The sequence below is a fragment of the Puma concolor genome, chromosome D4, assembly GCF_028749965.1.
Source record: "Puma concolor isolate L17-30 chromosome D4, mPumCon1.1.hap2, whole genome shotgun sequence".
In the NCBI taxonomy this organism is placed as follows: domain Eukaryota; kingdom Metazoa; phylum Chordata; class Mammalia; order Carnivora; family Felidae; genus Puma; species Puma concolor.
The window spans coordinates 42,726,171-42,743,855 of NC_141679.1; the positions used below are offsets into that span (position 1 = coordinate 42,726,171).

Consider the following 17,685-nt stretch of genomic DNA (forward strand, 5'->3'; position numbering starts at 1 on the left):
AGATGATTTGTTCTGGGCCTTTTTGATTCTATTCCACCTGCTGCTGGGAAGGATGGATATTTTCAGAGAAAGATAGTTTGCCTCAGTATCTAGAGTTACATCAGATCAAGCCAGAACAACTTCTGAATAGGAGTGTACCTGTGTAAACTGCATGGCAGAGCAAAGTGGAGAACACAGAGCAGTTAGTCTATTTTTACAGAGGCAAAAAAGAGGGGAGACGTGAGAGGAGACAAGAGAAAAGAGATTAAGACAGTGCCTTCTTTCATGTACGAATAGGCTCAGAGCCTTATATCTGTGAAGGAAGATCCCAAGACATGACACTCAAAGAAAATATACCACACCCTTGGCACTAATGGTCAGAAATTTATCCTCTGTCCTAACCACACACTATCATTCTTCCTGTACCTTGAGCAGTGTAAGGGGAACTATAAGTTTTGCTTTGTCAACACTTGATCAATGTTCATGAGATTCTCAAATATTTGAAATTTGTAAATTCTTTTTTTTAATATTTTGAAATTGAGGTATAATTTGATATTTGTAAGTTATTTAACATTTTAAATATCTTACTAATATTTAATTTGTTAGTATTATTTTCCTACAAAAAGATTAATTTGTATTGATTGGGTAAAAGCTGATTAGTATTATTAAAGCATACAAATAAGAGAGAAAGTAGTTAAATAATCTTTTAACTGACTCTGTTACTGCCCAACTACTATGCTGTTGGGCAGACCTTCATTTATCCTAGCTTCAAATGTCTCTAGAAAGTTTAGCTCTTGTCTCCAGATTTTGCTTTTTCCTTTTCTACCTGAACTCAATCATGAAAGCAGCAACACAGCACAGGTAGGTCACTATAAGGCCCACTCTGATCCCTTCATTGTTCCTTAAAGGCTGTCAGGTTCCTACTCTCTCTTCCCTTCTAGACTGATGCCCTCAACTGTGGAAAGGACATTGGACATACTCCCTGGTGTAAAGGTAATTGAGAGGGAAAGTACAGACTTATTTCCTGAAATTCTTTATAAATCATAAAGGCAACCCTTCCTTTGTAACAATTGCTTAGACTTTGGCTGTAAAGTGAAATGGGTTATTTGAAGTATCTACAATAATACAGTGGTACAATCCCTGATAGGACATAAAATGTATATTGAGTATATTATGTCAGAGTGGTTTGGAGGATCTTGTTTTTATGACAAAGTATGTGTCTGAGAAAAAGCATTTAGAGAAGTTTTTCAAACCTTATTAAATTTTAAACTTAAAAAAAATTGAAGTATAGCATACATACAGAAAAGTACTCTGGTATCTTTTGTGTAGTTAAATTTCTTTCTGTGAGGCAAGGCCAGCTAATGGAAGATTCCCCCAATCTTAAGTTGGGTGAGCAAACCTAAAGACCTAGTGTATTAGCTACATAATTTTGAGCTTGGGAATTTTGCAAACTCCCAAATTTGAGCAAAAAACCTTGGGGATTTTTGCTTTGTTACAAGATCTTACTACCTCACTACTAGCCCTACTAAAAAACCCAAATATTGTGATTCTTAGGTCACTTTCCCAGTGTCATCAGCAAATATACATATGGATTTTTTATGTAAATCAGTTATCACAAATTGAATTACCCCTTTTGTCACAATTTTAAGTTAGGAGTTTCATCACCAAGTAAGTTTATGAATACTGGAGGAATACCATTGTGAAACATGTGTGACTCTGTATGAAACCACTTATATACATGCCACATACTGTCTCACTGTTAATAAACTCTAGTTTTAAATTTATTTAATTCATGTTGCCTTGAGTTAAAAAAAAATTTAAGTTATCTATCATGGCTTCAGAACATGTCTTCTATTTTATCACACTCTGTCGAAGGTCTTCAGTTATCCCCAGTTGCCTACAGGAACAAGCACACCTTCCTTAATCTGGTGTTCAGGAGTCTTTACATTCTGTCTGTTGTCTTACTGCTTGACTGTCTCTTGCTATTCCTTCTGCCTCCTCCTCCCCTGTTGGCAGCATTAGATGCTAATTTATACTAAGTGGGACTATATCAGTCAAACTTAATGAACTCTCAATGAAAGACTCTTGGTTTTTCCTTTTTTTCTTTCAAATGTATATATTGAGTTCAGTTGGGTTGATATATCTTATGCTCCCTGTCTCTTCTTGTAACAGTACAAAATGTTTTCACGTTTCTGCCACCTTCAGAATGACTTTTTGTTTCCATTCAATTCCTATAATAGTATTATGGCTCAGTTCAGGTCCTTTCTTTTTCATAAAGCCCTCTAATATAGCTAAGCTTAAAGTGTTTTCACCCGCCTTAGGAATTTTAGCATGCTTTTCCTATATTACACTGGCCAATAATACATACTGCCTTTTTAATATCAATTGTAGTTTTATATTGATATTTGATTGTATTATTTAGTTTTCCATTTGTTTATATCTTGTTTCTGGAATATTAAAATCACTTGAGGGCAAGTATTATATCATATGTAGTCTTTATAGATATGTATATGCATGTGTGTATATTTACAGACATGTATGCATGTGTGTAATACAGACATGATTGTTTTATTGATTGTTAATAAATTTGGATCTATTTTTTGAAACAGCTTTACAATGAGTTACATATTTGCTTTGAAACCACAAAATCAAGTGAAGCTATGCTCCGGCAAAGTGTTGTTAGTCTTCAAGATCAGCTATTTCAAAAAGAGCAAGAAAATGCTAAATTAAAAGAAAGGCTTCAGGAATCACAAGGAGCACCCTATCCTTTACCTCAAGAAAGTGATTCAGAGCACTCAGAACAGGTGAGAGACATTTTCTAAAAATGTTACCCAGTACAATATCAAATTTTCTCCTACAATTGACTAAAGCACATTTAAATAAATTTATATATATCAGAATGTAAGTGTTGGAAGATGGTTTTATATTGTGCTATTTTTTGTACTCTTTGTTGACATCAATGTTATGTACAATATGGATTCATATAGAAACACATATAGAAATATAGGGTGGGGTGCCTGGGTCACTCAGTTGGTTAAGCATCTGACTTCAGCTCAGGTCATGATCTCATGGTTTGTGGGTTCGAGCCCCATGTCGGGCTCTGTGCGGACAGCTCACAGCCTACAGCCTGCCATGGATTCTGTGTCTCCCTCTCTCTCTGCACCCCCCAGCCCCACCTATGCTCTGTCTGTCTCTCTCTTTCTCTCTCTCAAAAATAAATAAACATTAAAATAAATATAGGGTATAACTGGCATAGTTATGATGATGAAACACTTGACTGAAATATAATAATGAACAGCAAATTAATAGGTCATGCCCATTTTGAGACTTTTAAATTGAATGAGGAAATGGAATGGAAAGAGTATAAATTGGAAGTCTCATAAAGTAGTTGCATAATGCCAGGTATATGATACTTACTACCATTTAGTCCCAATTTTGCCACTATCTTGATGTATGTTTTTGGACAGGACCTTTCTACCTACTTCCTGGTGCAATTCCAGCTTCTGAGGTAGTGCAAATGTAAAGATAAATATGCAGGTTCAGGAGTCAGGTAAACCTGGAATCAAATTACAGCCCTGCCTGTGAGCTTTGTGAACCTGAGCAAGCTTCCTAACCCTTTAGCCAAAGTTTCCTCATGAACAAAAATGTTAGTGTTATTGCTATCTATATCATAGAGTTTTGTAAGCATTAATGAGAGAATGCATATCAAGTGCAGAGTTTGGCACATAGAAATGTTCAGTGATATCTCTTTAAATTAATCTTAAAGGTAACTTTCAGCTCTAAATATATAGTGTAAGGGGGTGCTTGGGAGGCTCAGTTGATTGTCTGACTCTTGATTTTGGCTCAGGTCATGACCCCAGGGTCCTGGGATCAAGTGTCATGCAGGCTCTGGGCTGAGCATGGAGCCTGCTTAAGATTCATATTCTCAATCTCTCTCTCTCTCTCTCTCTCTCTCTCTCTCTCTCTCTCTCTCTCCCTCCCTCCCTCCCTCCCTCTCCCTCTGCCCCTTTCCCCTGCTCATGTGCTCTCTCTCTCTAACTAAAAGAAAAAAATTCAAAATATATATATGTATTGAAAGAAAATAATCTCATTCCTGTAAGTTTATTTAAGTGCTAAGGCACTTGGCATTTCTTTACATTTTATAATGTATTAATTTAGTTCAGAAATGGAAATAACAGAAACATATAATTGAGTACTTAAATGGTTATTAATGATCCTTTAACAATAATTTTTGAATCTAGCTTATTTTGTCTTGCTAACAATTCAACCTTAGGCAACAGTTTTTAATATAATATAATATAATATAATATAATATAATATAATATAATATAATATAATATAATATAATATAATATAATATAATATTATATAATATATAATTTTTTAAAGTTTATTTATTTTGCGAGAGAGAAAGAGCATGAGCAGGGGAGAGGGGCAGAGGGAGAAGGAGAGAGAATCTCAAGCAGGCATGGAGCCCGACTTGGGGCTCGATCATGACCTGAGCTGAAATAGAGAGCCAGACACTTAACTGACTGAGCCACCCAACCACCAAGACAGCAGTTTTTAAATTTGTATTGTATTATATTACATTTTTTGGATAACAGGTGCACAGAATTAATCATAAAATTTGTATCATGACATAGTATTATGTTACACACCTAGGCCTATTTTAGTTATTTTAATTTACTTGTTTGTTTATTACAATAAATGGCCTTTGTCCCATCAACTAATCCAAGAATAGAAGATGACTAATGACTTACATCTACTTGTATGCTCCTGCCCTAACTGGTACCCTGATTCTCTCACCAAAGTTAACCACTAAACTGTTAATATTTATTTATTTTGAGAGAGAGCAGGGAAGGGCAGAGAGAGAAAGGGAGAGAGAATCCCAAGCAGGCTCTGCACTAACAGCATGAAGCCCGATGCGGGGCTCACTCTCACAAATCATGAGATCATGACCTGAGCCAAAATCAAGAGTCTGACGCTCAACCAAGTGAGCCACCCAGGCACTCCTCATTCTGATTATTTTGGTTTTATCGCCTTAAAATTATGAGGAAGTAATATGTTGTTTAGTTTTATAATTTATAAAAATACCATAATGTGTTGTTGCCTGGGGTTTGGCAGTTTTGATTTATCATTATGTTATTAAGATTCACTTATGTTGTTTGGCTTAGCTGTTTATTTATTTTTACTGATTTAAAATTTTCCATTTTATGTGATTATATCATAAGTATTTATACATTCATTTCTAGATAAGTATTTGGGTTATTTAGGTGGAATATATATCCAGGAATGGAAATCCTGGGTTTAGAGTATAAAAATGCTACTTTCACAAAATACTTATTTTTCAAAGTGGTTTTCATAAATTTTACTCCACCAACAATATGTAAGAGATCTGTTGATTCCCATCCTCCTTAACACTTAGTATTGTCACACTTCTTAGTTTGTTGGCAACTAATTCAAGTATGATTTTTTATTTTGATCCTAATGTGCATATCAGTGATAAAAAAACATCTCTGAATGATTACTAGCCAAGTGCATGCCCTCTTCTGCAAAACTTCTATTTATGACTTTTATCCATTTTTCTGCTGGATTCTTATTGATTCATGAAAGTTATTTATGTTTATTTTTGAGACAGAGACAGAGCCTGAGCAGGGGAGGGGCAGAGAGAGAGGGAAACAGAATCTGAAGCAGGCTGCAGGCTCTGAGTAGTCAGCATAGAGCCCAACTCAGGGCTTAAACTCAGGAACCAGGGAGATCATAACCTGAGCCAAAGTTGGACACTTAACCAACTGAGCCACCCAGGCACCCTTAGTTTTGCTTATTTTTAAACCTTACACTATCTTTTTTTTTGTAACTGTCCTTTATCACATTGAGGAAGTTCCCAGTATTCATAGTTTGATGAAAGCTTTTTCATGAACAGGTATTGAATGTATACAACACATCTTTTAAGATGATAGTAAGGCTTTTCTCATTTATTCTGTTAACATGGTGAATTACATTGATTGATTTCAATTATTAATTTAATTTTGCATTCCTGAAATAAATCTAACTTTGTTGTAATGTTTTATTGTTTTTGTATATTGCTGAATTTGATTTGCTAATGTTTTGCTTTGGATTTTTACATCTATATTTATGAGGAATATTGGGCTATGGTTTTCCTTTCTTGAATGTTTCTTGTCAGATTTTTGTATCATAGTGATGCTGGTGTCCTAATAGAAATTGCAAAATATTCCTTCTTACTAGAAGAGTTTGGGTAAGATATACTGTTTCTTGCTTAATATAAACACTGAATGCTTTCCTTCTAAGGTAAGGAACAAGTCCATTCTTTTCAACACTGTACTGGAGATTCTAACTAGTACAAAAAAAGGCAAGAAACAAAATCACCAATTACAAATAAGAAAGTGAAACTCTTTTTATTCACAGACAACATGAACATCTGTATAGAACTCTACTGAATCTATGGTAAAGCGCTTAGAAATAGTAAGTAAATTTAGCAGTATTGCAAAATACAACATCACTTTATAACAGTTATATTTCTTAATATTAGAAAGAAATAATTAGAAATTGAAAATTTTTAAATACCATTTATAGTAACATCAAAGCCTATGTAATAATTAAGGATAAATTTAGCAAAATACACACTTGATCTATACACTGGAAAGTACAATGGACATACATACATACATACATACATACATATATACATAAATGGACAGCTATGCCAAATTCATGAATCAGAAGATAAAATATTGTTAAGATTCAGTTCTTCCCAAATTAATCATTCATTTTATTCTAATCACAATTCCAAGAAGCTTTCTTTTCCTTTCCTTTCCTTTCCTCTTTTCCTTTTCTCTTTTTCTTTTCTTTTTTTTTCTTTTCTTTTCTTTTTTCTTTCCTTTCCTTTCCTTTTCCTTTTCCTTTTCCTTTTCCTTTTCTCTTTTCCTTTTCCTTTTTTCTTTTCCTCCCCTTCCCTTCCCTTTCTTTTCTTTTTCTTTTTGAGAAATATAAGCCAGTTCTAAGATCTGCAGGGAATGGCCAAGGCCAGGGACCTAAAAGAGCAAAATCAAGTTTCATAAAGAAAAAAAATTAGGGGCGCCTGGGTGGCGCAGTCGGTTAAGCGTCCGACTTCAGCCAGGTCATGATCTCGCGGTCCGTGAGTTCGAGCCCCGCGTCGGGCTCTGGGCTGATGGCTCAGAGCCTGGAGCCTGTTTCCGATTCTGTGTCTCCCTCTCTCTCTGCCCCTCCCCCGTTCATGCTCTGTCTCTCTCTGTCCCAAAAATAAATAAACGTTGAAAAAAAAAATTTAAAAAAAAGAAAAAAAATTAGAGGAATTACACTATCTGATTTTTATACATATTTATCAGGCTAAAAGAAAATCAAGATAGTGTGGTATTGGCATAATTATTGACAAAATAATTAGTAGAACAGAATAGAGTCCAGAGAAATATCCACTCATATATGTCACTGTATAGTAACTCTTGAAATGAGGATAGGGTAAGTCACTTTATTCTTTTTTAAGAATGTTCTGTATATTCTTGCTTTGTTGCTTTTTTATAGAAATTTAAAAAAAAATTCATGTTTGTTTTTGAGAGAGCATCAGTGGGAGATGGGCAGAGAGAGAGGGAGACACTGAATCCGAAGCAGGCTCCAGGCTCTGAGCTGTCCGCACAGAACCCAACACAGAGTCTGCTGCAGGACTGAAACCCACGACTGTGAGATCATGACCTGAGCTGAAGTTGGATGCTTAACCAACTGAGCCACCCAGGCGCTACTTATGGAAATTTTAGTATCAGCTCATCAACTTCATAAATAAACATTTGTTTAGAAATTGTTTCTAATTTAACTTGTGATTTTCTTCTTGCCCATTTGATAACTTAGATGTGTATTGCCTCCTTTTGAAATACTTAGGAATTTCTTTTCCCTGTACAGATCTTCCTTAACTTACAATGGAGTTACATCCCCATAACCTAATTTGAAAATAATGTATGTTGAAAATGTGCTTAGGGCACCTGGGTGGCTCAGTCATTTAAATGTCCAACTTTGGCTCAGGTGATGATCTCATGGTTCATGAGTTCGAGCCCCATGTCAGGCTCTGTGCTGAAGGCACGGAGCCTGGAGCCTGCTTCAATTTCTGTGTCTCATTCTCTCTCTGCCCTTACCCCACTCACACTTTGTCTCTTTCAAAAATAAACATTAAAAAAAATTTTTAATGAAAAAGAAAATATCCTTAATATATCTAACCTACCAAACACCACAGCTTAGCCTAGCCTATGTTAAACGTACTCAGAATACTTACATTAGGCTACAGTTGGGCAAAATCATCTAGCACAAAGCCTATTTTGTAATAAAATATTGAGTATCTCAGGTAATGAATTGAATACTGTACTGAAGGTAGAAAACAGAATGGTTGTACGAGCATGGAATAGTGGTAAATGTTCTTGTGATCGATCATGTGGCTGACTGTGAACCGAGGCTCACTGTTGTTGCCCAGCATCGTGAAAGAGGATCCTACTGCAATATTACTGTCCTGGGAAGAGATCACAATTCAAAATTCAAAAATACAATTTCTATTGGGTTCACATTGCTTTCTCATTATCATAAAGTTGAAACATCATACGGCTGAACCATTGTAAGTCAGGGACAATTTATATGTGTTATTTCTATTCACTGTACTATATTGTGGTCAGAATAGTAACTGTGCAATGTTACTGTATTTGAAACTTATTGAGACTTGTATCACCAGAATATGGTTTATGTATAGTTGCAGATAATTTGTATTCTGCAGCTTTTAGGTGGAGTGTTCCTTAAATATCAATTTTAATTATGTGATTGTTGTTGATAATGTTCAGATCTTCTGTCTTTAATGATTTTTGTATTTAATTTTTTATCAGTTTTTCTGTCAGTTGCTAAGAGAGAGGTGTTAGAATCTCCCAATATGATTATTGATCTTTCTATTTATCCCTTTAATTTTATTAATTTTTGCTTCACATGCTTTAAAGGTGTTTTATTTACTGTATACAATTCCTGATTATCATGTCTTCCTGATTACTTGAACTCTTTTAATTATAATAATATTCTGTTGACTTGAAACCCAATTTTATGTTAATTGATCCTATCCAACTCTTTAATGGTTACATTTTACATGGTATACCTTTTCCCATCCTTTCTATTTCCACCTATAGGTGTCTTTATGTTAAAGTAGTAGGGTTCTGTGTTTTTTATTCATTATGGCAATTTTTTTCCTTTTCATTGCAGTGTTAATTCACTTAAAGTTAATAAAATTACAGGGGCACCTGGGTGGCTCAGCCAGTAAGCATCAACTTCAGCTCAGGTCATGATCTCCCTGTTCATGAGTTTGAGCCTTGTGTCCAGCTCTGTGCTGATAGCTCAGAGCCTGGAGCCTGCTTTAGATCCCTCTCTCTGCTTCTCCCCAACTAACACTCTGTCTCTGTCTCAAAAATAAATAAACATTAAAAAAATAAAAAAAACAAACATAAATGATTAAAAAAATAAAGTTAAGGGGCGCCTGGGTGGCTCAGTCGGTTATGTGTCTGACTTCAGCTCAGGTCATGATCTCACAGTCTGTGAGTTTGAGCCCCACATACATATATATATGTATACTTTTTTTTTTTTTTGAGAGAGAGAGAGAGAGAGACAGTGGGAGAGGGGCAGAAAGAGAGAGAGAGAGAGAGAGAGAGAGAGAGAGAATCTTAAGCAGTCTCCATGCTCATGCTCAGCACAGAGCCCGATGCAGGGCTTGATCCCAACCCTCTGGGATCATGACCTGAGCTGAAATCAAGAGGTGGACACTCAACCAACTGAGCCATCAAGGTGCCCAAACTCTATATATTTTTAAGAGCAATTTAAAAATTTCTGTTTCCTGTCTTCTGGACCCTGCTGTTTCTGATAATAAGTCAGAGGGACTTTGTTTCATTGTTTACTTAAATGTGATGTTCCAGCTTTGTCTAGCTTCTTTTAAAAAAATAATTTAGTTTTAAGCATTTTAACTACTTGTTTCCAAGTATGGTTTTCATTGTAGTCAGCCAGCCTTCTTCCAATTGCTGGGTTTCATGATTTTTGTAAAATAAATAAATAAATTAATTAATTAATTAATAAAAATAAAATTTGTTTTTATTTATTTCAGTAAGTTGGGGAGAAGTGTTGACATTGTTTCCTCAATTATTTTTCTGACTCCTTTCTCCTCTCCATTTGAGATTCCCATTTCACTTGTATTAGACTTTTTAGTGTTGTCAGATCAGTGAGTCTCTCTTCATTTTTTCAATCTTAATATCTGTGTATCTTCAAATTAGCTAATTTCTGTTAATGTAATTGACCTTAAAGTAACTGACATTTCTGTTATCCCTAATTTGCTTTTACGTCTTTCTGTGAAATATTCTTTAAATATTGTATGTTTCAGTGCTGGAATTTTCATTTGATTCATTAGTATAGTGTTTTCCTATTATTTATAGGAGTTTTCTTGTTTGTTTATATCTTGCAAACATATTTTTCCTTAGGTCCTTATTGTAATAGTTAAAATAGGTCTTTTAAAATCGTTAAATTTTAATTCCAACTTTTGGGACTCCTTGGGTTTGTTGATTAGTGGTTTTCTTTTGCTTTTGAATGTGGGTCACATTAATGTTTTCTCTGTGTCTAATAATTAGGGATTGTGTAGTGTATATTGTAACAGATATGTTATAGATACTCTGGTTTCTGTTGTACTACTGACGTAAGTACTGAAGTTTTTTTGTTTTGTTTTTAATCAGAATTTAACTAGGTTCGACTTAAACTCTAAGCCCTAGTTCCCTTCAGGTTGGTGCAGTTAAATTGCTTTTATGTTCTTTTCACCTATCCAGATTGTTTAGAGGTCTGCCTAGTTGCATGAATATTTGAGGTATTAGTCATACTTTTTTCTCTTTTCTAAAATTTCCCCTTTCTGGCGGCAGTGGCAGGCCTAAACTTTGTTCCTGTAAGTTTCTATTGGAATTTTAGCCTTCCGACCCAGTATCTCTTGTGGGCCACCCTCAGGTGAAAATTCATAAAAATGGGAAGATCACTCAATGGTGTTCTATTTTCCAAGGATCAATTCTTGTCCAGATTCTTCCTCTATTGATTATTCTCTATTATCTTCAGATAGTTATTTTTATATTTTGCTCAGTGTTTAAACAGTTATATGTAGAAGGCTTAATCTGAGAGGATCAACTCGGCCATTATTGTAAGTGAACTCCCCAGTCTTTTGACTTTGTAGAGTGTAACTTACACCTACTTAATCACTTTAATGCAATGCAAGGAACTTAATACATTCTCCTTTATCTCTTCACCTTTTTTTGTCTTCTTTGTCTTATATTTTGATCCTATATATATATATTTTACCCTGTAAGACATTATCATTATTATCACTAAAAAATTAGTATTCATATAGAATTTTTATTCATCTGAGTGGTCTTCCTTCTTTTCTGCAGTTCTGTGTTTCTGTCAAGGATCTTTTGCCTTCTGTATTAACACTCCTCCAGTATGGGTAGATCTGAGAGAGCTGAGGGGAGAAAAGTAAGGGGTGACCTCAGAAACGTAGATGTGGGCTCAGGTCTCCTAGGGCCTTGTTAGGCCACCATAAGGATGTAGGTCTTACCCTAAGTGAGATGGAAATTCATTGGTGTGTTTCAAATAGAAATGCAGCATGGAACCTATTGGAGTGTTTCAATCAGAAGAATGATAAGATCTAACACAGTTTTCAAAGGATCACCCTGGCTGCAATACAGAAAAGACACTGCAGGGAAACAAGGATGAGAACTGGGGGACAAATTTAAGAGACTGCTGTGAAGTTAAAGATGAAACTCAGTGGGTACTTAGATTAAGTTGTGAGACATAGTTTGAGTTTGGAAATATTCAAAGGTAGAGCCCACAAGATCTGAAGGTGCCTTAGATGTGAAGTATGGGAAGAAGGGAGGAATTAAAAATGAATCCAGGATTCCCAGAGCTAACTAACTGGGCAAACAGGTTTGCCATATTCTGAGGCAAGAAATATTATTCTAGCATTTCTCCTAGCAGGAAGGAAGACACTGAAGTTATACAAAGAGAAGTGGAAGCCCTGACTCAGGGAAATAGTAAAAGGAATGGAGAGAAATGGGTGACTTGGGATTTTGCTACAACTTAGTAACATATTCTTTATCATGTCATTACTGTAACTCTTCTTGAGGATTTAGTCCACCTAGACTCATCTTTTCATTTATCCATTCTTCCATCCATCCATTTGTTATTTATTCATTCATGCATTAATCAGTTACATAGTCAGTGCTTATTAAAATTCTGCTGTATTCTAGGTATGAGATTTAATGTGAAAGAATACAAAGAGGAATAAGATAGTCTGCTTTTATGAATCTTATAGATAGCTATGCAGACAAGAAAGTAATTATTATAAAATGTGCTATAATGGAAGCATGAGCAAACTTTGTGGAAAGAAGCTTTACAAGGAACGTGTGTATGGAGAGGAAGAGAGTTGTCAAAGCTTTCACAGAGAAAGTATACTGTATGTCAGTTTGAAAATTCTTTAGGAGTTTTACCTTGGTGGAAATGAATTGGCATAGGCCCTGAGAATAGTCTAGGTAAGTGCTTCTCAGATTTAAATATGCATCCAAGTCACCTGGTGGAGGGGGTTGTTAAAATAGATTCTGATGCAACAGGTCTAGACTGGGGCCTGAGAGTCAAGTTCCCAGATAAATGGTGCTGTGACAGTTTGTCCAGGCATCAGTCTTTGATTAATAAGAGACTGAGTGGACAATTGGATTATACAGTTGAGGGAAAATGGTAGGAGTATTATTTCTTCTGTTTTTCCTATCCCTAATTTATATTTTTCAAATACTTATGATGGGACTTTTTGTGCATGATTTTTGGGGGTTACATTTAGAGTAATAGATTACAACATAAATTCTGTAGTCTGGATCCCTTGTTACCTTGGACAGGTTACTTAATTTCTCTAAGTCTCAGTTTTATCACTTGTAAAATGGGTATTATAAAAGTACCTACCTCACAAGAGTTTTATGAAAATTACATGGTGGGCATTTAGAGTAATAGGTTACTAATTAGTTGTCTTAATATATAGAAAAAGCACTTCTTGTGTCATGTTAGTAAATTTGAAATGTTTTCCTATATTGGTGGTGATTTATCTTCTCTTCTTCCTGATCTCACTTATAATTGGAATTATTGGTAAGCTAACGGACAGGGTTTGCCACAGAAAAGGGCCAAGCTAATTGGTTCATATGGGATTGAAACCTGTGACCTTTGATTTCTTAGCACCCTGCTCTTTACTAGCTGAATTCTGAATGACTGCCTATTCTTATTTCAGAGTGCTTGTTTATCTTTCACATGCAGAAGTTCTGTTTTTTTGCCTTGGAGGAATATCTTGCAGTAGAGGACAAGAAAGAAACCTCAGCCTTATATTTACCTGTGAATGAGATTCACATCAAGTGGCTAACAGCAGACCACAAGATTGGAGTTGTGAATTTTAACCACATGCTTGTTTATTTTTATTTTGTAGGTTTTTCACTGATGGTCTATTCCTTCCTTTCCTAAGTGGCAGAGAACTGTTTTTCTGTATGTTGTTTTCCTTTATGTTCTCACTTTCTTTTCAAAAATGTTATTACTAAATCTTTGAAATCCACAGAAAGATAAATGTAATGTCTATGTACCCAACCAGTACTCTTGACGTGCTCCTCTTTGATCCCATTTTACTTATTTTCCTAACGGTAATCACTCTCTTGGATATTAATTTAAAATTTTTTGAAGACCTACCTATTAAAACTGTTTTCTTAAATAATTTATCATTTGGTATTTTTTTATTTAAACCTTAAAAATATCTTCCTCTTTGTCTACTATGCTCTGAAACTGGTTTTTTTTTTTAACTTTATTTTTGTAAGATAACTCATGGCTGTTGAGTGTAGCTATACCTTTTTCCCCTTTCTCTGAACAGTCTATTGTATAGATGAACTACAATTTACTTATCTACTCTTTTTGTCAGTGAACATTTTTTTTAGCTATAGGAATTTTTACACACTGCTGCTATGAACTTTGTAGTACATGCGTCCTTACCCACATGTGCAAGACTTTCTCTAGGATGTATTTCTAAGGGTGAAATAGCCTGTCATGGATATGCAAATGATCAGGCTTACAAGAAAATGCCAAATTGCTTGCCATAGTGGATGTCTAAATTATAGGCTTCTTAGTTGCATTCTTAAAAGGGATAAAATAGTATCTCATTCTGGTTTCAGTTTGTATTTCTTTGATTTCTAATGAGCTTGAGCATTTCACGTTTATGTTACATGATATACCTGTTTGTATCTTTTACTCATTTTTCCATTAGAATGCTTGTCTTTTTGTTGAGGTTCTTTATTTTAGATGCTAATCTTTTGTTAGTTATTATATTATTGACCATAATGTAAGGTTCTGTATTACATAAACTCCAGATCTCTGTGGCTTAAAATAATTTATTTCTTCTTTACATAGCTCTCCCATGTGAGTATTACTTGGATTTTCAACTTCTAAACAGTGATTTAGAGATCTAGGCTCCTTACATCTTTGGGCTCCGTTAGCTTTCAGTTTGACTACTAAAGTCGTGCTGTAATCATGTCTACTCCAGCCAAAAAGAAGGGAAAAGGGGCCTAGAGAAACATATGTAGGAAGTTTTTATGAATACGGCTTCAAAGTGGCACATATTACTTCTGCCAGCATTATTTGGCAAAGAATTGCAAAGAATATTGGGAAATATGAGCCCCCAAATATTGGGAAATAAATATGTGTCCATTTCCAAAGAGAGGAAGTGAGTTTAGAGATCAGACAGTAGTCTCAGCTTTCAGTTTTAATTGTTGCAAATATCTTCTTGCGGCTTGTCTTTTTACATGTTCTATGGTGTCTTTTGAAAAATGGTTATTAATTTTAATATAGTTGAATACCTCATCATTTTCTCTTAGACTTTGTGTTTATTGTATCTTGTTTAAGAAATCCTACCTTATCTTGGGGCGCCTGGGTGGCGCAGTCGGTTAAGCGTCCGACTTCAGCCAGGTCACGATCTTGCAGTCCGTGAGTTCGAGCCCCGCGTCGGGCTCTGGGCTGATGGCTCAGAGCCTGGAGCCTGTTTCCGATTCTGTGTCTCCCTCTCTCTCTGCCCCTCCCCCGTTCATGCTCTGTCTCTCTCTGTCCCAAAAATAAATAAACGTTGAAAAAAATAAAAATAAAAAAAAAAAAAAGAAATCCTACCTTATCTTGACCTCAAAAGATATTTTTGTCTAAAGTGTTATAGTTTTGACTTCTACATATAAGCCTTTATGTGGAATTGATTTTTGTTTATTGTGTAAAAGATTATTCAATTTGGTTTTTGAAAAATCTAAGAATCTGTCTGCTTCAGCACTTTTTATTGTGTTAATAATCAGCCCTTTTGTCAGTGATCTGCATTGCTTCCTTTGACATTTTTTATTTCATGTATAAGTGGGTCTGTATTTAAGTGGGTCTGTTTTAGACTCTGTATTCATTTGCATTGGGTAAGTGTTTGTAATCTCTGAAATAACAACACTGTGTTATTATAGCTTTATAATGAATATTGATATCTGATACGATAGGTCTCTTCAATTTATTCTTCTTCAACAGTGCTTTGGATATTCTTGATCCTTTACTCTTCAGTATAATGTTGTAACCAGCTATCAAGTTCCCTGAAAAATGTTATGGGAATTAATTTGGGAAGAATTGACATTTTTAGCATTTTAAATCTTTTTTATCTGTAAATATGCTATGTCTACTTCAGTTTAGGACTTCCTTTTCGTTTAAACAAAGTTTTATAATATTATCCATAGTGGTCTTATATCTCTTTATTAGATATGTAATATCTACTGTCTCTTATTAGATTCTGAATGGCTTACATTTTTGTTGCTGTTTAGCTACTTGTCTTTTTGTTCGATTTTCTGTTTCTTCTGAATAGCAATGCAGTTGATTTTAAAATGTTTATCTTATATCCAGTCACCCTGTTAATTTCTTATTAATTCTAATATGTCTTATAGATCCCTCTGGGTTTTCTATGTGGATAGTCTGTAAATTATGACACTTTTTTTCCCCTTAAAAATCCTAATGTGTTACTCACAGAACAAGTTACTCACAATCCAAAGTTTTACTATATATGTAGTATTTCTGTAGTTAACTCAGGCACAGGAATCATTTGTTGTAGTGACATATTTGTTCAGTGAGATTAGTTTTATTGATTTAATTAATAAAGTATTTATTGCCTGGTAAACAATCAGGGTTAATTAATTTAAAAGTTAAAAAAAAATCCTAATGTGTTATACCAATGTTTTTACATTTTACCATACAAAAGTTCAATAGAAGCAGTAAGAGTGGGTGTACTTGTCTTGTTTTTTAATTTTAAAGGTAGTATTTCATCTTGGATAAGAAAGTTAGCCATAAATTTCTTATAGATACTTTTTATCAGTTTAAGGAGCCTGATTAATATCATATATAAATGGTGGTAAATTTTATCAAATGTTTTATTTTTTGATACCTGAGCCATTCCCAACCTTTCATAAGCTAATTAATTCATTTTACTGATATTTTATTTGTTTTTTAAATCTTTATTTATGAGGGTAATTGGTCTGTTATATAATTTTTGTATTGTCTTTATCTTGTTTTGCTAATAAGACTAGCCTTGTGCAATGAGTTATTGAGCTAAAGAGAGAATTAGAAAATTGACCTATAAACCTCAGAATGTAGTACCGAAACACAACATAATGGGAAATATGAAAGAGTTTAAGTGGATATGGAGGAGAGAATGAGAAGTTGAAACCATGTCTGTTTATAAAAGGTAAGGTAGAGAAGAGAGGCATGGCAATAAACTCGGGCTATATAATAGGTTTATTCAAAACTTACAGGTTAGTTTGACTTTAAATCTGCAAGCTTTTTACTGGTTCATTTTTTTGGGTTTCTCTAGCATGAGAGTATGATAATTCCATAAGAACTGATATAAGAGTTAGGGCTTTTATGATGATAAATCATCATAAAAGGCAAAATGAGATTAGTTCCAGTGAATTCAAGACAGGTAGTGGTGGCAGGTTGTATACTGAGGATACAAGGAGATGTAAGGAAAACTAGATCTTAGCCCCAGTGCTTAGCCTCTACTTCAGTCCAGAAGGTGGCAGAAGACCTAAGAAGGGAGGCCTGCTATTAGGTCCTAAGTATGCTTTCACTTTTGCACCCTACATGTGGCTCTTTGTGTGTGTAAAGATATGCAAAGAAAATGGAGAATACATATTTTATATAGTTGGAAACATACAATATGTAAATTTGTAAACTGCTTGTTCAATTACCATTTCATTATAATAGGATTAAATGTTTAAAAACATTTTTGACTCCCTAATAATTTAACATAAGAATGTGCCTTATTTTCCCCACCTTTCAAATGTTTATTTTAGACTCTACCATACTGGACGCAATGGTTACAAAGTTGTACAAGTCCTTGTCCTTTGAGGCTTGTGGTTAATAAGTACCATCATTCTCATGAGTAATGGCCTGTGTGGCCTGGTGATACACAAGAGCCTATTAGATATTTTTATTTACTTAGTAGGTTACTTATTTATTTTTGGTAACGTTTTAGGCATGTACAACCAACTACCCTAGGCTATGACGTTTTGTGTTTTCTTTTAATTCAAATATAGTTGAGACACAGTGTTACAT

At 34.6% G+C, this 17,685-nt stretch overlaps 1 protein-coding gene across 3 annotated transcripts in view; it reads left to right on the top strand.

Moving 5' to 3' along the window:
* Positions 1-17,685, top strand: part of CNTLN (centlein) — a 329,566-nt gene that overhangs the window by 149,094 nt on the left and 162,787 nt on the right. For all 3 annotated transcript variants that reach the window (XM_086685372.1, XM_025934944.2, XM_086685371.1), the window contains exon 8: positions 2,589-2,783. In XM_086685372.1, coding sequence (XP_086541498.1) covers positions 2,589-2,783 — 195 coding nt within the window. The remainder of the gene's footprint in view (positions 1-2,588; positions 2,784-17,685) is intronic.